The sequence below is a fragment of the Cheilinus undulatus genome, linkage group 15 (genome assembly GCF_018320785.1).
Source record: "Cheilinus undulatus linkage group 15, ASM1832078v1, whole genome shotgun sequence".
NCBI lineage: Eukaryota > Metazoa > Chordata > Actinopteri > Labriformes > Labridae > Cheilinus > Cheilinus undulatus.
The window spans coordinates 47179656-47200980 of NC_054879.1; the positions used below are offsets into that span (position 1 = coordinate 47179656).

Below are 21325 nucleotides of genomic sequence, written 5' to 3' on the forward strand. Positions count from 1 at the left end.
TGACAGAAATATTCCAGGTCCAAACTCAAAGATTAACGTGCTCTAAACCTTCATAGCTGCAGTTTGCCATCTGTCTAGACGTGAGCCTGCTTCAGGCCCCGTCTGTCTGCTCGCTCACAGCAGGGAAAGTCTTCATATCCTGACTCGTCTCCGAGCTGTGGTGGAACAATCACGGGCTGTCGGCTCTGCTACAGAGCCTCCTATTGTAAATTCCACATCGATCCTTTTCTCCTCACTCCGGGGCGCCTCAGTGTTTTTAAGACAGACGGGCTCAGACAGGTATCCAGCAGCATGATGCCTTCACTGGGCTGTCCACACACATAATGAAATCATACATATCAAATCCTCCTGCAGCAGGGGCATGTCAGTATGGAGGTCAGTGAATGGCTACAGGGCAGAGACGGTGATTTAACAACAGAGAGGAGGTAATGGAGAGAGAAAAGAAGAAGGTGATTATAAACAAACAGACAAATCAAGGCATGCTTTACAGGTTTTCTTACCTTGAGCTCATTCTGCAGACTGACTGGTATGAGGATAGGGGCATGTAGACCACAGCGGAGTTGTAGCAGAGCATAAGGAAACACAGAACCTCAAACCTGCAGACAGAAACAGTCCTGATCTTTATCTCAAGCTCAACTTTAACATGGCATAAAACTCTAAAAACCTGAAAACTAACCACATCTTTATCTGCTGTGAAGAGAACCCTAGTTGCCATGCTTTAACTTTCTGTTCACCAAGTTTTGTGGTAAACTTAAAGTGTCGACAATTAAGTCGAGTTTGTCAAGCGATTTATTAACTCTGAAGAGTAAAACTGTCGTCAGAGCAAACTGCTGTCCTCAGCAGCTTTCTCATTGTGACCTGTGCTGTATGCAGAGCCTAATATGCTGCAGTAATCACCCTTCAGCTCTTAAACACACACATCATTAGAGATGACGACTCAGGACAAATGCAGAATGTGAGGCCATGATTTAAATCAGGGGTGTCAAACTCAAGGCCCGAGGGCCAAATCAGCCCGTGGTGCAGTTATACCTGGCCCACCATATCATATGATATTTTTATTAGAACTGGCCCACCAGTATGAGGTCTGCAGATTTCCTCCAGTATAAAAATGTAAACTTAACCATGATGATTTAAAACTTGTTAAGTCATAAAACTGAGAATACGTAAAAAGTTCAAACAATTAAGATAAAAAGTCAGAAATATGGTAAAATACATTTCTGTTTTCATTTCATATTCTTGATTTAGCATCTCACAGTTATGACGCAAAGTTACGGTTTTGACTTTTTATTTCATATTTTGACCATTTCGATTCCCAGTTTTGACTTTTTATTTTATTTTTTGACTTTTTAGATTCTCATTTTTACATTTTTAAGTAATATATTGATCTTTTAACCTCATGATTTTAAATTCTTTCTCATATTTTTACCTTTTCAGCCTTCTTTGAATTTTATCTCATAATTTGACCTTTTGTATCCTCAATTTTATTTTTTTTTTCCAATATATTTTCTTAGAAGTTTCTTAATTCTTTACATCATGAATAGCATTTTGTATGAACAAACAGTTAAAGTACAACACAGAACAAAACACCGCACATCCCCCGTCTCTTGTAACCCTCCACCTCCAACTCTCTTATCTCATATAGTAGTAAATAAATAAAAACAAATAATAATAAATAAAAAATAAATTTTAATATCAATAAAAACTAATAAACAAAAAAAACAATTGAAATATATATATACATATAAAAAATATATTTATATTTGAAAATAACATATTTAATTATTTAATAAATAAAAGGAACTCAATTTTAAATTTAAACAGATTTTTTGACCTTTAAAACTCAAAATGTTAAAATTTTTCAAATACTTTGATGTTTAAGCCGATGATTTTGAAATACATCTCATATTTTGACCTCTAATAATCATGATTCCAACTTTCTATCTCATATATTTGTATTTTAAAAACTTTATTTTTAACTTTTGAGCTAATTTTTTGCTGTTTTAAAAAAACTTTCTATGTGTGTTTTTATCTTTTCTGGATTTTATACATATAAAGTTCTGACAAATGGCACTAGGGATGTGTCTATCTTGTGTGGGTCTTATTTGCTGTTTTTAATCACCTTTTACATGCATTGTTTAAAATGTTTTCATTGTGTTTCTTTTTCCCTTTGTCAATGTATTTTAATGACCTGTGTGAAGCACTTTGAATTGCCTTGTTGCTGAAATATGCTATACAAATATACTTACCTTGCCTAATATGTTTGAATTTTTATCTCATATTTTGAGTCTTTAAACTTATTATTTTCACTTTTTTCAATCTCAAAATCATTTATCAGCAGTGCTAAGGTTTTTTTGCCCCATAATTCATTGCTGGTGAGAGGTTTACAGTTAATAGTTAAATGTTGACCCTGTTTGGCCCTCAGGTTGGACCCAAATTCAGAATTCGGCACCTGCTGTGACTAAGTTTGATATCCCTGATCTAGAGAAAACACAGAGAAGATGCATATGACCAGGATATTAAGAAATATCTTCATGGAACCATTAGTCCCTGAAGCCATCCACTTCATAAAGAAATGAAAAAAAATATTGAATAAAAACCACTAAAAGTCAGAGGAGAACACGAGGCTTTCACAAATCTTCCTGCTGAAGAATCTGAGAGCAAAGTCTAATTTTTTTTTTTTTTTTTGGTTTAGTTTATTTCGGTCAATTAAACATGTAAATAAATATCACATTTGATTTAAAGGCTTAGTATGCATCTTTTTGACAGACTGAAAGATGGTTTTTAACATCAATTAGCATCTAAACTGAGTAATCTGGATCTTCCATTCATGCAAAGCATTACAGGCAGGTGTTTCATAATACTTGGTACTGGATTGTTCAACTCATACCTACTCAAATTAATCCATTTGCTAGAATGAACAGAGGAAATCCCAGTGCTCCAACCTGTTTGGTTCATGGACGACCAGGGGGAGGACCTGAAGTGTAAAAGGGCCATAAATGACTCTTGTGTGCAAAGGGAGGTAGATGTACTAGTTGTATATCAACAGTTGGAGCTGGAGCTTTCTTCTCATAAACACTAACTCAGGCTGAGCCACACAAATGGATTTCCAGATAAGCTATGAAGCCGAGCCCTGCTCAGATCCATCAGGTTTATTTATGATGCATCATAGCCGCGTTAGAGAGCCACACAGGACGACCAGCCCCATTGTTGCTGCCCTTACATGATCAGATGTGATGGGTGTCTGTCACTGCAGACAAAACACATGTTCAAAGTCCAACTCTGCTCATTTCTGAGCAGCAGGAGGCATTTTTTTCCTGGCAGGATTTCAGCATGCTTCATTATTATGCTAAGATAATCATTCAAACAGAGCTGCAGAGAAAATGTGAGAGCCAAAAAAGCTTTCAGGCCTGCCGAGTGTGGCCAGGAGAGGCGCGGGTTATGCTCTGATCATCTTAAGAGGTCTTTTTTATCTTACGGGGAAGGATGAGAGGTGAAAGAAGCCATTTAGATGTTAGAAATAGATAATAAGAGAATGAAACTAACTCAGAGAGATGGTGACGTCTGGTCTGGTGACGCCAGTGCCAACAAAGGTTTCTCACGAACACCGCCACAGTTTAATCTCTGTTGTGGTGTTTGTACTACGTGTCGATCTCTATTAGCAGCTGGTGGATTCAGAGTGTTACCTGTTCTGAGCTGTGAAGGTCTCCCTCTGAGGGTGGAGGCCGCTGTACACCACTCTGATCAGGTCGTGTTGACATAGCGCTCCTTCTGTCAATGCCATGGATCCCAGACTCGAAGGCTACACACACAAAAGACAAACACACTTATTTAAACACTTACTCATCCTGTTGGCTTTCACAGCATGCCAGTAAATAAGAAGCAGGGGAATCCAGAATCGGGGCCCTTCAAGGAGACATGTTGGGGCCTTTGCTGAGAAGAAAATCTCCTGTTTTACTTTAAACATAAGAAACTTAACTCCTGGAATTTCATAAAATGTCTTTTGAACGTCATAGAAAGGGCTGGGAGAGAGGGCGGATAAGACACACCTAATCAGCCACAACATCACTCAGTTTGCTGCTTTCAGATTTAATTATTGAACGTAATGTTATAACCATTCGAGGTACAGTGCTGTGAAGAAGTATTTCCCCCTTTCTGATTCCTGAGTTTTGAGCATATTTGTTCCGGATCATCAAACAAATTTTAATATCTCACGAACGCAGCCCAAGTACATACAGAATGCAGTTTCTAAATGATGATTTTATTTATTAAGGGGGAAAAATCCAAACCTATCTGGCCCTGTGTGAAAAGGTAATCGCCCCCTAAACCTATTAACTGGTTGTTGCACCCTTGGCAGCAATAACTGAAATCAAGCGTTTGATAACTGGTGATGAGTCTTTCTCATCGCTGTGGAGGAATGTTGTCCCATTCTTCTTCACAGAATTGTTTTAACTCAGCCATATTTAGGGTTTTCCAGCAGGAACTGCCCGTTTAAGGTCACACCACAGCATCTCAATTGGATTTAATGCCCCGTTTACATGAACACGTTTTCCAGTGAAAACACAAAAGTCTTGTAGCGTTTTGGCTGTCCATTTACACGGCAACAGCGTTTTGGTGCCTGAAAACGGGACTTTTCGGAAGCGGGCTCCAGAGTGGAAGTTTTTCAAAACGCCCCTGTCTCAGTCTCTGTGTAAACAGGGAAACCAGCACTTTCTGAAAACAGACATGCGCACTGCGGCAGCAGTAAATATCTATGCGCGAGTAGGCTTATAACGCATGCGTGGATTGGAAGCCAAGAACAAAACAAAGATAGCCGACACCAGTGTACTGTTTGTGCTCCTCACTCTTTTGAATTTAACTGTACCTCTCCAACAAAGTGTTGATTTACTTCACCATCACTTGGATCAGCAGACACTATTTCGTGCCTGCACCAGGTTCTGACTGGACCTATATGCCGTCGAAGGGCGTATGGCTTGAGTCAGAATCTGGTGCAGGCACGAAAATCACACCGCCATCTACTGGCCTGGCATGTGTACTACATCATTTTTGGTGTTTCCCGCAGTCTCGTGTGAACAGAGATTGCTTTGAAAACGTTGCCGTCTGAATGTGGAACTTTTTGGAAACGAAAACAGAAAACAAAACATAACGTTGTCGTGTAACAGAGGCATAATTCCAGACCCTGACTGGGCCACTCCTAAACCTTAATTTTGTTGGTTTTTTTTGAGCCATTCAGAGGTGGACTTACTGGTATGTTTCAGGTTGTTGCCCTGCTGCATAACCCAAGAGCGCTTGAGCTTGAGGTCGTGAACTGATGGCCGGACGCTGGCCTTCAGGATTTTCTGGTAGACAGCAGAATCCATTGTTCCATCAGCCTTAGAAATGTCTTTGTAACTGTTTCCAGACTGATAGATTTCAATCACTTTGTTTCTCATGTGTTCTTGAATTTCTTTGGATGGTGGCATGATGCGTTTCTTTCTGAGATCTTGTAGCCTACTTCACTTTGTCTGACAGCTGCTATATAAAGGATTTCTTCATTCAACAAGTCTGGCGGTAATCAGGCCTGGGTGTGGCCAGTGAAACTGAACTCAGCTTTCTGAGAACTGTGGTTAATCACAGTAAACTCATGATTTAACAAGGGGGGGGGGGCAATTATTGGTCCGAGTGTTTATTTACTAGCAGAGCAGCAGGTGATGAGAGTCTGTTTTGTCCTCTGTGTGTCTTCAGTTTTTAGATGTAACCTTTTCATTAGTCTGTAGCTTCCATCAGCACATTTATGAAGCCTTATCATTGTGAATAATAAAACTGCATCATGAGAAATGTGTGACTGTAAAATAAGGGGAGGAGGGACTGATCCAGAAACTGTGAGTATGCTAATGCTGCAGGCCTGAGGACACGGCCACGTGATGCTCCGAGCCGTACTACAGCCTCGGAAGCTTGTTCTCTCACACACACACACACCCTTCACCCCCCACCCCGCCTCCACACATTTTTCATTCTCTCAGCACGGAGGGAAGAGCCTCTCAAGCTTGTAATTACTGAGATAAATCGCCCTCAGCACACGCCACAAACTGTAGTCTCATCAACGCTCAGAAGCACTCTCACTGGAGCGCCTCCTGAGGAGCCGCCATACTGTATGAAAATTTACTGTTGGCATGGAGTTGGGGGGGAAGGAAACAATAGCTGGACAGTTAGAAACACTGCCTTCAGAGAACAGTCCTAGGTCAGTATCTTCCTAATGAATTCCAACATAGCAGTCAATAGTGTGTCCGGTTTTAGCAGCCAGGTCTGACATTGTGTGTGTGGCACAAATCTAGCATGATGGAGTGAGTAAAATCAAATTAGATGGAGTAAAACTACAATTATGAGGAACCTCATTGTGAAGCTGAAAGGTACAGAAGCTGAGAAACAATTCATGTTTGTACTTTAATGACCATAACTATAGTGGCTTAAGGCTGCATGGGTTGTGCAGCAGCGTTGTACTGATCTCATCCCTTATGCCGTCTTTATGCAGTTCTTTTGCCATGTGTATTCTGTTTATTGTTTTGGTATTTACTGATATGTATATTTCGACTTAAATATCGGTTAATAAATCATTTCATACTGTGTCATATCGCTGATAAAACTTTGATGATTTTATGCTTTCATTGATTCTGTCCTGTCTTTTTCCCTTGTTTCATGGTTTGGTAACTTGCCCTTTAAAATCAAAAATGCTCTTCACCAAAAACTCAACTTATCAGACCTCTACTCCTCACAGCTGCAGGGTAAAGCCAGCTCTGTCCCCAATGACTGTTCTCATCCTTTAAATTCAGAGTTTCAACGTCTTTGCTCTGGTCGTCGCTCTGTTACTTTTGAATGGATAACTACACACTACAGGAACACTTTTGTAGCTGCAGCTTTTGCACTTCTAAATAAAACTAAACCAAGATGATGCACTTCAATACACCGCTTTCCAAATTATTATGCAAATTGGATTGTAGTGTCATTAACATTCAATTTTTAGTTTTTCAAAGAAACTCATGGAAGGTATTGTTGACGTCAGCAAAGAGGGGGTGGAGTCATGTTTTGCGCCGGATTCATGGGGAGAGAGCTGGTAGGCCCCTTTAGGGTCCCTGAAGGTGTGAAAATGACCTTGGCAAAGTGTATAGAGTTTCTGACTGACCACTTCCTTCCATGGTACAAAAAGAAGAACCATGCCATCCATAGCACAATGATCTTCATGCATGACAATGCACCATCTCATGCTGCAAAGAATCCCTCTGTGTCATTGGCTGCTATGGGCATAAAAGGAGAAAAACTCATGGTGTGGCCCCCATCCTCCCCTGACCTTTAACCCTGTTGAGAACCTTTGGAGCATCCTCAAGCTAAAGATCTATGAAGGTGGGAGGCAGTTCACATCAAAACAGCAGCTCTGGGAGGATATTCTGACATCCTGCAAAGAAATTCAAGCAGAAACTCTCCAAAAACTCACAAGTTCAACAGATGCAAGAATAGTGAAGGTGATATCAGAGAAGGGCTCCTATGTTAACATGGAACTTGGCCTGTTAAGATGTTTTAGATTAAAATAGCTTTGATTTCAGTAAATATGACCTCCTAATGCTGTAAATTCAACAAATGACCATTTTCAGTTCTTTACAACCTATAAAATGTTCTGAATCTCTGTTGTGCATAATAGTGTGGAGCAGTGCATTTTGAGTTTTTTATTTTGGAAAAAAAATAAAGTTATTATAGGAGGCTTGTTCAATCAGATCTGAATTATGCTCTAACAGTTGTTGACTTGAAAAATATACTGGCTGTCATTTGCATCAACTATTTAGGAAAATCAGAGAAAAATATAATAATTTGGAACGCGGTGTAGAATGTGTGTTATTTTAGGGAGCCTTCAGAGGCCCTTTAACACTTTTAGAGTGTTATTTAAGAATGGATGTCGTCCAGAGCTATCATTCTCAGCTGGTGGGTTAGGACCCAAAGTGGGTTGTTAAGCCCTTCACAGTGGGCCGCGGATGTTTGCCTGTCTACGAGATTCTATAAAAATACCTATTTTTGTACTGTCTTAGGCCCAAGCTCTATTATTTTTTATTAAATACATATGACTGACCAAAAAATCTCCCAAAAAAATTTCGCAATTCTCCTTGAGAAGTTGATGGTGGGTCCCATGACCCAACCAGTTGAGAACCACTGGTCTAGAGCACTTTATCATGACTTGGTTTTAATCAGCTATGTTTGTTTTAACATTTTAATGTCAGTTTTTAATGTATTTTTGTGGATTGTGTCTTGAATTGTGAATTACTGTTATTGTTTTTGTCTCTGGGATGCAGAACTCCTGTCTTCACAACAAATTTACCCTTTTGGGTACTAATCAGGAATCTCGAGCCTCCTGTTATTTTGTACAGATATTGCTGAGATGCTTACATGTTTTTGTTTTGCAAAAGTCAGTACGCCTTTGCACTGAGTGGCATGTGAACACACAGTGGAAGCAGTGCTACTCCACCTCGCCAGCACATTCCCCCAATTTAGCCTCCTTCACTACTTCCAAAGAAGAAATGGCTTCACCTCGCCATAATGTGTATGTTTTCCATAGTGCATGTAAGATGCAACAGGTACACAAGTATTCTGTCTTCAGTTAGCAGCATGTAAGCACCAGTTCTGTTTGTCATGCACTGGTTCTTAATCTGTACCCATTCTTTTTTGCTGCTCTACAACAGTGACAGCCATGATTTATTTCTGGTTTTGTGCAATGCCTTTGATAAAGGTAAAACAGGCAGAGCTATTTTTGCAACAGGTCAGTGTACTAACTGGTATGTTAGAATCTTAAAGAGGCATTTCCATCACTCGTAACAGCATTCGTTTAACAAATATGAAAAACAAAATGAGAAATGTGGTTCTACACAATGTGTTTTTATGTGTTTGTATTCTAAACAAAGTTACAACATCCCAAAAATTAGGGAAAGTCACTGAGCATCATCAGGACAGAGGAGTTGGGACAAACTTTGCTCTGAGACATTCATAAGAAAGCTTCAATGTGACCACATGATAAGTGACAGTGACGTGGAGGGATGAGCCCTGAAGATGAGGTTAATTGAAATGGACACCTTGGAGGTGGCGTCTTCCAATTAGTCACTTAGACTGGTCTCTAGTGCTCTAATGAAGATGACAAAGTAAGAAGAAAGAGGAAGAGGTTAAAAAAGGGGAGACTGAGGAAAGAAGAAGCCCCACCTCATGGTATATCGATGGTTTAGACAGAGATGGGATTGTGAAGGAGAGGAGCTTGCTGTTGCCGTCTTTATCCACGATCTCCTGCAGGGACAAAAACAGGGAGGGAGGGACAGAAAAAAGCTGCGTCACTGAAACGTTTGGTGCTTTATTCTCATTTTCACTGAGAGGCTCATTTAATTCCAAACCTCCATAATCAACCCGGTGTGGCCTCCCTGTGGACCGGGAAGGGCATCTCACAGCATACAATCCCTGTCCCTCACATAGATATGTTAGAGTAAAACTAATCTGCTGGTACACATTATTGACGCTGACAGATTAAATGTCACTGACTGCACCCTTGCCACTCAATTCCAATTTCACAGAGCGATACATTACACAAAGAGGAGAAGTGCTGTAAACACACTGCCTCATTATCTCCACCAGTCACGGCCATAGTTAAAATAATAACAAAGCTCATTCACAGAGATGTAAAGAGGAACATTTTTCAAGCACTTGTTATTCTGACTTTGTTCTATAAACCAATTACATTCTGCTTAAGGGGATTCATGAGGTGCAAGAGTTATCAAAGAGGCTGTTGTAACCTTGTGCAGGCGTGCCTGCACATTTTGCTGATAAACCCAGAAACTGGGCCCTGATAAATCCAGAGAATGGACCCTGATAAACCCAGAAACTGGGCCCTAATAAACCCAGAGAATGGTCCCTGATAAACCCAGAGAATGGACCCTGATAAACCCAGAAACTGGGCCCTAATAAACCCAGAAATTGGGCCCTAATAAACCCAGAGAATAGGCCCTGATAAACCCAGAGAATGGACCCTGATAAACCCTGAGAACAGGCCCTGATAAACCCAGAGAATGGCCCCTGATAAACCCAGAGAATGGACCCTGATAAACCAGAGAATGGACCCTGATAAACCCAGAGAATGGCCCCTGATAAACCCAGAGAATGGCCCCTGATAAACCAAGAGAATGGACCCTGATAATCCCAAAGAATGGACCCTAATAAACCCAGAGAATAGGCCCTGATAAACCCAGAGAATGGACCCTGATAAACCCAGAAATTAGGCAATGATAAACCCAGAGAATGGACCCTGATAAACCCAGAGAATGGCCCCTGATAAACCCAGAGAATGGCCCCTGATAAACCAAGAGAATGGACCCTGATAAAGTCAGTGAATGGCCCCTGATAAACCCAGTGTTGGAGCAGTAGCATTGGTGCTAGCATCCTGGCTAACAGTTTGTCAAACTAGTACTTGGTTCTGATGTTCTAATCATTTATTCATGCCACTTTTTAACCCTTTTTCATCACTGTTTGTGCCTATTTCGCCACATTTGTTCGCCACAACGAACCCATTTTGCTACTTTTAGCCATTTCCACTATTTCAACTACCCATTTTGTCACATTTCAACTGCTTTTCACCATCCTCAATGTCCATTTTTTCAAATTTCAGCCAATGTTGTGCCTCTTTAAACCTTTTTTTGCAACTTTTTAACCGCTTTTTACAATTTTTACCACCTATTTATGATTTTTTTTTTAAATTTCTTAACCCATTTTTGCCTTTCTTAACCTTTTTTGCCTCTTACATCTCATTTTGTTTTTCTACAGCTTTTCACCATTTAAACTACCCATTTTTGACATCTTTTTTCCTTACTTAACCCATTTTTGCCTCTTTTAAACTATTTTTGGCACTTTTATATCATTTTTGCTACTTTTTAACTGCTTTTCACCATTTTAACCAGCCATTTTTGCCACTTTAAGCCAATTTCTACCACTTTTAACCCATTTCAGCCACACTTTCACCACTCTTCACCAATTATTTTAGACAATTTGCTATTTTTAACCCATTTTTGCCTTTATTTTGCAATTGTTTTATTTTTCCCTTGGAGTTATTTCAGTTCCTTCTACTTTATGGCTTAGCTATGAAGTCTGGCATTACTTTCAAAAAGTTTGGTCACTGTGCCCAACCACATAGGTAACATTAAAAAGTAATTCTGTTTTAAGAAAAGGGTTGACATTCTGAAAAAGCTTTATTGTACTACAGCATGAATAAATAAAAATCTTTTTTGTTGCTGTGATAGGAGTGGTTATAATTCAGGTTAAATATAAGATACGCTTATCAAAGAATAACTTCACAGTAGGTCTTCCTGACCTCCATGATCCCCCCATTTGGCGGGGCACTAGAAAGATCTCCCCTTTATGGGCGGCCTTGCCTTGTGTGAGAACAGCAGGCGGTGTTGAAGAGGGAGCGACAGACAGAAATAATCAGGCATTCTTTAAATGTATTAAGTTTATTTGTATAATTTATGCCAGATAAACATGGTAGGTTCTCTTTAACCACATCATTGAATATTAAAAGATTTGCTGCAGCGTGTAGTTTTAATTTCTGTGTGTGGCGCTGCTTGTAAAATGAAAAGGCAAAGAAAACAACAGACACTGCTTTATCCACCCATTGGTTTGTCCAAGCAGCCATAATCTAGGTTTTGGAGAGTGGTACCAAAAAGGCTTTATCCCTCTGATCTCCATTCCCCGTGAGCGTACTCATGGTCCAGGCCTTGTCCTGCCCTTCACTGTCTGACAGTAGATCTCTGAATATCTGACGGGCCGCTGAAGGCAAAGCAGTTTATCAGAGCTTATCTGTCGCTGACCATAGGCAAGCGTGTAGTATGTGTGTCTAAGTGTGTGTTAGTGGTATAGACATTAGGTCATAAATTATGCATGGTTGTACCTTGAGCAGTGCTGGCTGACATGGAGCTCTTTCTATTGATATCCCCAGCTCTTAGCCCATTTCCCTGAGGTGTTTCCTGGTGATGCAATCTATCCTGGGTCTATCCATTAACCGGGCTTCTCCCTGTAGATTGTCTTTAATGTTCTTCTGAATTAGTTCTAAAGCCTGATCAAAGATTTGCAGACAAGTTGTTTGGTCTTTTTAGCTTGAAACAGAGGCAAAAACTCACTCGTAGCCATGTTCATGGTTACACAAAAACAACATTATAAGTACAGTTATCTGACTACAAATATCCCAGCTGATTATTACTAATGTACGGTCCTCAAGTCTAATACTGAGGAATAATGTATGAATAATGTAAAGCATGTATTCCATGGAGGGTTGGGAACAAAACAGGGCCAGGTTTGTAAACTGAAAGAGCTGTTGCAAATTTACAGTTACACCCTCCTGATGAATGCTAAGGCAGTGATCTAGTTTTGTTTTTGGTTTATTTCACCTGCCGAATGTGTAAACACAGTCCACTTATACTGACACAGTTTCACATGTGCACTTGTCTAATCTCTGGCCAAATATATCACATGACATTAATTATAAGCCACCACAGAAGTCCACATCAACATTTCATTCTAAGATATTACAAGGTAAAAACGAGGCCTGCATTGCCTGTGCTGAGTAAAATAGTGAAAGCTTAGCAAACAATATGAACTTGATGTTTCTGACATGTATTTCATGTTTTGTTGTATAATTATTAGTCATGTCTCGGTTCATGTAGTAGAAAAAAAAGCCTTTTAATAAGATCTGTGATAAATACAGGATTTAAACATGACCAAAAGCCCCCATGTGCATGTTAGAGACAATAAAGCTAAACAAAAAAAATCTGATATATGAAGTTATTAATATTCTGTAACAGGGAATGGGCCTGAAATTACCTCAGTTAAGGCATAAAATCTGAAGCTTTAAATTTAATGTTCCCACAAATGCGATAGCATGATCTGCTAATAACTATTGTATTTACAAGGATTTATTATGTTTGTCAGAAGGCAGAAATCACTGTTTCTCAAAAATATGACTGCACACAATATAATGCAAACATCAAAATCAAAGGTGTGTTCATTGTTCATTGTAGCCTTTTTACAACTGCAAATGGGTTCAAATATGTTTAATTTCAAGTTACATAAAAACCCCAGTAAAGTTTTTTTTTTTTTTTTTCCTAACACCACAAAACAGGAAGTTTTGTTTCAAATAGGGATGGGTACCTTTCACTTCACGTCAAAATATGATATAAAAGGTAAAAACTAAAACTTTAAGTCATAACTGTGAGATGCAAATTAGAAAATATGAAATGAAAACACAAACTTCTTTTCCCACATTCCTGACTTTTTATCAGATTATTTTAACTCTTTCTTATTCTTATGACTTAACCTTGATGGTTGAAAATATCTTTTTTTAAGTTTGCATTGTTATACTGGAGGAAATTGGCAGGCCTCACATTGGTGGGCCAGTTAGAATAAAAATATGATCTGGTGGGCCGGGTATAACTGTGCCACGGGCCGGATTTGGTCCCCGGGCCTTGAGTTTGACACCCCCTGGGCTACAGCATTTACACTGTGGGAAATTATTAAAATATGTAAAAGCCAGAGATTTTTACCTTCTCAAAAACTTCATAAATGCCTACAAATGTCATAGTTAATGCATTTGTGAGAAATTCTGTTATGAAGTTTGAAGTAGGCAACTGCTCTAACATTTGCAGGAAATTTCCTACGTTTGTGAGATTACTACGGTAAAAAACTGCAGATTTGTAAAATCAGTTATTACATCTGCAGGTGCAACAGGGCACACACAATTGTGCAATTTTACTTTTTCTGTATCGTTTATGACATTGGTATGTAGAACTTAAGGATGCAAAATAGCTCATAGAAATTAGTCTTAAACTAGCTTCTTTCTACTGATTGGCATGTTTGCATTTTTTGCATAAGATTTAATTTATCCTCTCTGACTGGCATTATACAGGCATGTGACTTTATTTACTAGAGTGAGTGACTGAAGTACTGGTGTTGATGTTAGGTCACAACACATTTCAGCTGCTAATTATGTTTTCTTGTATATTTTGGAACCACAAAAATAACAGGAAGTAACAACAGAATTAGCGTTCTTCACACAAATGTCTGTGTCAAATGAGGTGTCATCTCGAGGGTTCTCACGAACAGATAAACTTGTGAAGACTAAAAGAGACTTTTCTCTCTGCACAGAAAATCATCTTTAAGCAAACAAAAGCCTTGGTTCTAACATTTCTGTCTGTGCTAATGCCTCTTTGTTAAGTGTTTCCTTAAAATGTCAAAATATGCTCATCAGACTTCACAAAGAGGGATTTGTGAGTACTCTGTTTTCAATATCTCGTTTGCTTATAAGTCACCAGGAAACAGGGTCACATTTTAAACTATAACACCGGTGGTATGCTTGCATTAGCGCTGGCAAACTCAGTGCTACTGTTACAAGGAGATTTTGCTATAAAAAATGCTGTTTTATGATTGCAGGCATCTAAATCTGGCATTTCAAGCTTCCTGCTCTACAAACATAACCTGTGTGTGATGGTATGTGCAAAAGGCTGACACCTACCAGGTTATAGATGCCCAGCAGGAGTGCCTCAATGCACCCATTACTCTGGCGATCCCTGCTGGCCGTGACCCGCAGATATACCCACACCAGCTCCGGCAGGAACTGCAGGGTGAAGCGGCGCAGGCGGTCTTCTGAGCTCCTGTACAGCTCAAACAGCTGGTGGCACACGGGCTCCAGCAGCTGGATTGGAGAGGAGGACACAAGTTAATGCAAACAGGTGAGGGTGACAAAAAAACAAAACAGTAACGCTGATGGGTTGCAGAAGTTGGTTGTGATGAAAACGGGATGTGCATCTGTGCAAATACTGGACTGACAATGTTGAGCATGTCTGATAGTCTTGCTTTTATTTGAGAAAACCTCTTAAGCCCTAGCAGGACCAAATCTGGTCCTGCTTGCCTTGATCTGAACAAACTTGCTCTATTTTTTCACAAAAATAGTCATGTTACACATTAAATTAAACAGAAGAAGCTCAGCTACAAGCCAAAATAAACCACTTTCACCTACACCACATCCAACTCAAAAAGGACTCAAATTAATGACCACATATCAAAGTGGCCATAGCGCTACGTAGCCAGACACTGGTTCCTGGTACTACAGACACAAACATGGTCTCATTTGAAAGCCCAGCCTCTATGGAAAATTCTAGTCATGTTTGTGCATTTTCCATTGGTTTCAATCGTTTCTTTTAGCTTTCTGCACTTTATTTTGTGCCATTGAAAATAAATCTGCTCCTCTTGGTGTCAAACTTTAGTTCCTTTGTAAGACTTCCTCTGAAAGGCAACTATTTGGAGGTCTGGGTGATTGGAGGGGAAAAATGGAATTCCATGATGCAGTGTACACCTGTAATGGCATATGAGTAAAAAAAGTTTGATACCTGAGATTTTTCAAATGGCAGAGATTGTGCAAAATTGGGCCAAATTGTTCTGAAATGGCACAAGAGGGGATTTCACCTGGATATTTTTTAAGAAAATCTCTCTTAATTTGTCCTGATAACTCTCTAGTGCAGGGGTCATCAAGTCTATTTGCACAAGGGCCAGATTTAGTCTTGACAGAGTCTCTGGGGACCAGACTTCCAAATAAATAAAAATTAAATCTATATTTTGCTCTGATTAACATTATTCATTAGAATTTTCTTTCAAAACATTTTTGGTCATTACCAGTGAGATCTATCCTGCCACAGACTCACAGAATCGGCTGCTGAAAATCCCAGAACCTGGACCCTCAACAATTATGATTTCGCACCAATATGAACTCATGTTTTGCACTTTTCACTACTCACTGCTTCATTCTGCTATTTCTGCAACATTTTGCCACCTTTAACCCATTTTTGCAATTTTTGGCTATTTTCTTACTATTTTCCTGCCTTTTCCAACTTTGTCATTGGCTATATTTGCACCATTTTGCAACTTTTAACCCATTTTTGATCATTTTTGACCTTTTTGCCTCTTTAAACCATTTTTTTGCCATTCTTTAACTCCTTTAAACCACCTTTCTTGCCCATCTTATCCCTTTTGTGCCACTGCTTTATCCATATTTTGCCACTTTTCATAGCTTTTTTCACCATTTTTGCCACTTTCAACTGTTTAACTTTTATTTTCATATACTTTTTGCTCCGTTTTTCCTTTTATACCAATGGTTTGCCACATTTTAACCTCTTATCACCACTTCTCCTGCAAGTTTTTGTCCATTTGTGCAACCCCACAACCCATTTGGATGCCTATCGCTCATTTCTGCCACTCTTTAACCCCTTTTCAACACTTGAACCCACCATTTTTGCCAGTTTTATCCCCTTTTTAAATTTACTATTAATGGCTGACAAGTGAATTTCTGTAAAAACAGATAAAATGTGAAGTCACTCTAAAACTATTTGAATATTTATTGCTTTAGGGTGGATTTAACAGATGCAGACATGTAGAGCCAAAAGATACTCTTAAAAGCACAACATTTTCTTTTCCTACTTTTCTGAATTTAATAATCTTCTGGGGGCCAGACAGGAAAATTTAGGGGGCCTGATTTGGCCCCCAGGCCGCCAGCTGATGATCAGTGCTGTAGTGGCATGAAAGTTGAAAGAGACAATGTCAAAATGTGGTGCTTTGGAATAAAACTGCTGTAACATTTATACATATATTTACACTTCTGAACAAATTCCACAAGTGCCCTCTTCATTATTGTACCTTGATCATTCAAATAGACCTTGTAGTCACAGAATTATACCCATTTAAAGATGGGCTAATAAAAGCAGTGGCCTAATAAAAAAAGGTAGGGCTTAACAGGTTAAATCTCTAAATGATCAACATAAAAATAAATGAGCACAAATTCCTGATAAGCAACAAAACTTAGCAGAGAACAAGATGGAAGAAAAGATGCGATCGCTGGTTGGTGCACTGACAGCTGAGCTCCTTCACAGCTCTTCTTTCACAGCATGAATGAATGCTGCCCTGTCCTACAACGGTGAGAGCGGACAGATGGAGGGAAAGTTTCACAGTGGGTCAATAGTGTGAGGCGTGTAGGAGCCAAGGGGATAAATCACTACAATGGAGGTCTGGTCAGATGTAGTCTCAGGGGAGCCAGCTGAGCCAATGTGTTTGTACTGCCCAGGGATCAGAGAAGTGAGTGCCAACGCAGCACTTCTGTGTCTGTGTGTCGCACTGTGGCTGACCCTGAAACACGCCGCAAACTCATTAATGAACTTCACAAAGCATGTGGCCATAGATTTCTACAACAAGAAACACATGCCACGTCTTTCTCTCACATGCACTGTTTTGTCTCTCTGCTGCTTGTCTGATCATTAATAGGATTGCACAACCTGACAGACAACGCTAATCGAATTTAGATCCTCGTTGCTTGACACCCCAGTTCATTCATGAAAGACTGAGGGGGAAATGGAGCACAGACTGTATCTTCAAGTGAAATTAGAGTAAAATAAGGCGCTTCAATGCCTCCGGCTTTAACTTTTAATTGTGTCATTGAATAAGAGAAAAACACTAGCTCAGTTCTGCTCGCACAGGAAACACTGTGCATGAAAAACATCTTAAAATATGCAGGTTTGTGTTTGCATATTTGAAGCTGCAGCAGTGAGTGCAGCAGATGTGAAGAAAGCTGTGTCTGCATGTGTGTACATGTGCGTCATCTCACAGGTAAAGCAGCTGGCGCTGTGCCCGTCCCTCACACGTCCTCAGAGTAGTATTATTGTGTAGCACGTGTAGTTAACACACACTGCTGCGTCCGATTCTTGCTGACTGAGGCTACGCGACGTGAGTCACAGCCAACACATTTCTCCGAGCTAAAGGCAGACTAAATGTGGAACCTCCGTAAGCATGTGTGGCTTCTGTGCGTCACCTCATTGTTGGGGTCCTGGATGACTCTGTACAGCGCCGGCACCAGGTTCTTCTTCAGGTGGAGGCTGCCAGCGTAGCTGTGGATGTGGGTTTCTGGGAGGGACTAGAGTGAGAAGGAAAAAGGTCTGTTCAGTAGCTGCACACAATTTTCCCGAGCATTTCTCCAGAAGTCACCATCATTTTATGAATAGAGGAACCCTAGTAAATGCTTTTTTCAAGTCAGTGACCCAACATTGCCACTGCTTTTGTTGAACCTTTTTGGGAAGAGGAACTTTAGTATTAATCACTCCTTCACCTCCTCCTGTATGTCTCTGTAACATTTAACTCAAAGGGAAGTAAGCCTCGATTTTAGATGCATACTCATCACTTTGCATCATCACTGAGAGCTGAAAGACTTTTTAATACCATGTATAATTTATGAAAAATAAATGCAAATGTCTTTTCAGTGCAAGAAAATCAATAAAACATCAAAATGTCTCTTTTCTATTTGTGTGTTTTGATGCCAGCATGGCAGAAAATGAGTATGAACAACACTGCATATAAAGGAAGCACAAAACAACAGATTGAAAGCTCGTGATGCTATCCGACAGGCTCTGAATGTCCTCAGGTGAAATTCTTTAAATGGTCAAGACTGTGTTTGTCTGCAGATGACAGACGGCAGAGAGATATCCTCTCATCACAGCCCAACTATGGTCATTTTGAGGACAGAACACGCTGTGCCCGGATTGAACCACTCTCAGTGTGACTCATACATCTGCCTCGCTATTCATCACTCTGCTTTTCCTCTCCCTTTCACTTCTGTGCTTTTCTCTTTATATGACAAAAACTAATTCCTTAGTTGGCCCGTCACTTATTCCCAAGAATTTACAGTTCTGATAAAACACTTAATATACGGTGGCCATTTGGCCAAATCAGAGTCAGCGAGCTGAGATCAGCTGTCATTAAACTCATGTTTATGTGGAAGATTTCAGTGCCGTTTTGCATTTAAACAAACTGAAATCAGAGCTCATATTTGACTGATAAGGATAGGATTTAATCCAATATATCAGGGGTTTTCAAAGTGTGTGAGAGTGAGCCTCCCCTAAGAAGAATTGATCCAGTCGGTGGACCCATACCCACAAAAATGAGTCTAACTGAAAAAAAACAACATTTCAAACATTTATGCCTAATCTTTATACATTTTTAACAGTAATATATTTTGGATATTTTGGTTAACAAATGTCTTTAAACATCTGCCTTTCCCTCTTATTCAGTTATAATGCTATTAAATACCCCTTTTCATACTTGTTGGGCCATTTTATAACTTCTTATCCCCATTTTTTCCATTCCATTTTGCCCTTTTTCACCTTTTTGCCCATTTAAGCTACCTTTCATCATTAAATATCCCTTTTTTTTTTCATTTTTGCGACGTCTTTTTGCCACTTTTATCCCATTTTTTGGCCTTTTTTTAAATTTTTTTTTTTTACATTATTTTGTCCATTTAAGCAACCTTTTGCCATTACATACCACTTGTTTCCCTTTTCTCCCAATTTTGGCCTCTTCTTTTTGCCATTTTTGCCTTTTTCACAAATTTTTTTGCCACTTTTTGCCCATTTAAGCTTCCCTTTGCCATTACATACCACTTGTTTCCTCTTTTTTTGCCCATTTTTGCCACTCTTGACTGCTTTTTGTCCCACGTAAGTCATTTTCCACTAATTTTTTTGTCACTTCTTACAAATTTTTGCTACTTTTGACCATTTTTTCACTTTTTCTTCCCATTTTCACCCATTTTTTGCTGCTTTCTGACCATTTTTGCCACCTTTAACCAACTTCTATTACTACTTCAAGCTGTTTTTTGCCTCTTTTCACCTCTGAGATTGTGGCTCTTGCAAAGGTATTTTCAACAATTTGGCTCTTTGGTTGATAAACACTGCTCTCTAGCATAGCCCCTATAGTAACTATAAGTCTATCCATTTAGCTCCATGCACAGCAGAAGTTCGCAAAGCAAATCCCCTTTTTTTCTGGTTTATGGTTCCGTGCCTCCCCTGAAGCTCTGTGGCGCCCCCCAGGGGGAGGCCCGCCTCACACTTTGAAAACCACTGCAATATATCATTTAATATTACATTTTTGTGTCACCTCATGAGAAATAAATACAATTTTTGAAACTGGAAACCTTATCAAGGTTGGATTTGTGATGGATTTATTTGCTAAATAAAAGCACTGATGCAAATCTGCACTTATAATTTAATTACTGACTTGTGTCCTGCAGTGAGTTTATCATGTTGTTATTGTCCTTGTATTCATATTTATATTTCCCATGACTTTAATGCTGTTGTAGACTTATAGATCTGAAATCAGGTAAAAACTAAATAATGAAGTTAAGTCATAACAGACACTAAAAACAGAACAGCAGGTAAGAAAGCTGCAAACTAACTAGAAATATAAATACTTAAGGCCCATGCAAATCCATCTCCTCTCTTTGCACAATAAGAGTCAAACATCCCTGCAGCCACACTCACATATCACAGTAGTGGTGCCTGTTTAATGCAGGAGCATCAATAGAGCTGATGTAACATCCTCTCTTTTTAGCATTAGGACTGGGCAGTGTCCAGATTTTTATGCCACTAAACCAGCTTTAAACTAGGACTAAAACTATTTGTCGACAGCTTTTTTTCCATGACAAAAACTAGACTAAGACTAACAAAAATAGATCCCTGATGACTAAAACTGACAAAAAGTCAGTTTAGTTTTCATCAAGATGACTAAAACTAGACTAAAATGTAATGAAGTTTTCTTCTGATATTGAAAAATCCATCATATTTCTCCATCCATTTTCTACACTGCTTATCCCGTTGGAGGTCGAGGCAGGGCTGGAGCCTATCCCTGCTGTCATTGGGTGAGAGGCGGGGTACACCCTGGACTGGTCGCCAGTCAATCACAGAGCTGACATATAGAGACAAACAACTAGGTATTCTCAGACTCGCACCTACGGCCAGTTTTGACTCACCAACTAACCTAACGAGCATGTCTTTGGTGGTGGGAGGAAGCCGGAGAGAACCCATGCACGCACAGGGAGAACATGCAAACTCTGCACAGAAAGGCCCTGACTGGGAAGTGAGCCAGGAACCTTCTTGCTGTGAGGCACCAGCGCTAACCCCTGCGCCGCCATGCAGCCATGATATTTCTCCACTGTGGGTAAATCTGTCAAAAACAATGCATCTGTATCTATTCTGCCTCTCAGCTGTAGAAAGCAGGGACCCCAGGTGTGGCAGAGAACACACTACCATGATTTAGTACCAGATTTAGGCAAGAGAATAAATGCTTGGACTAAAAGTAAAGACTAAAATGTGAAAAAAACTAAAATTCATTTTTTTAAAAACTAAAACTAAGACTAAAAATAAAAATTGCTGCCAAAATTCACACTGCACCAAACCCTCTCCAATTTTTCCTGTGGTAT

The 21325-nt window shown here is 39.6% G+C and overlaps 1 protein-coding gene across 2 annotated transcripts in view; it reads right to left on the bottom strand.

The window, feature by feature from the left end:
- LOC121522439 (protein FAM126B-like) overlaps window positions 1–21325 on the bottom strand; it is an 81531-nt gene that overhangs the window by 17842 nt on the left and 42364 nt on the right. For both annotated transcript variants that reach the window (XM_041806829.1, XM_041806830.1), the window contains exons 4-8: window positions 17891–17992; window positions 14552–14731; window positions 9211–9291; window positions 3684–3799; window positions 501–596 (exon numbers count right to left, since the gene is read on the bottom strand). In XM_041806829.1, coding sequence (XP_041662763.1) covers window positions 501–596; window positions 3684–3799; window positions 9211–9291; window positions 14552–14731; window positions 17891–17992 — 575 coding nt within the window. The remainder of the gene's footprint in view (window positions 1–500; window positions 597–3683; window positions 3800–9210; window positions 9292–14551; window positions 14732–17890; window positions 17993–21325) is intronic.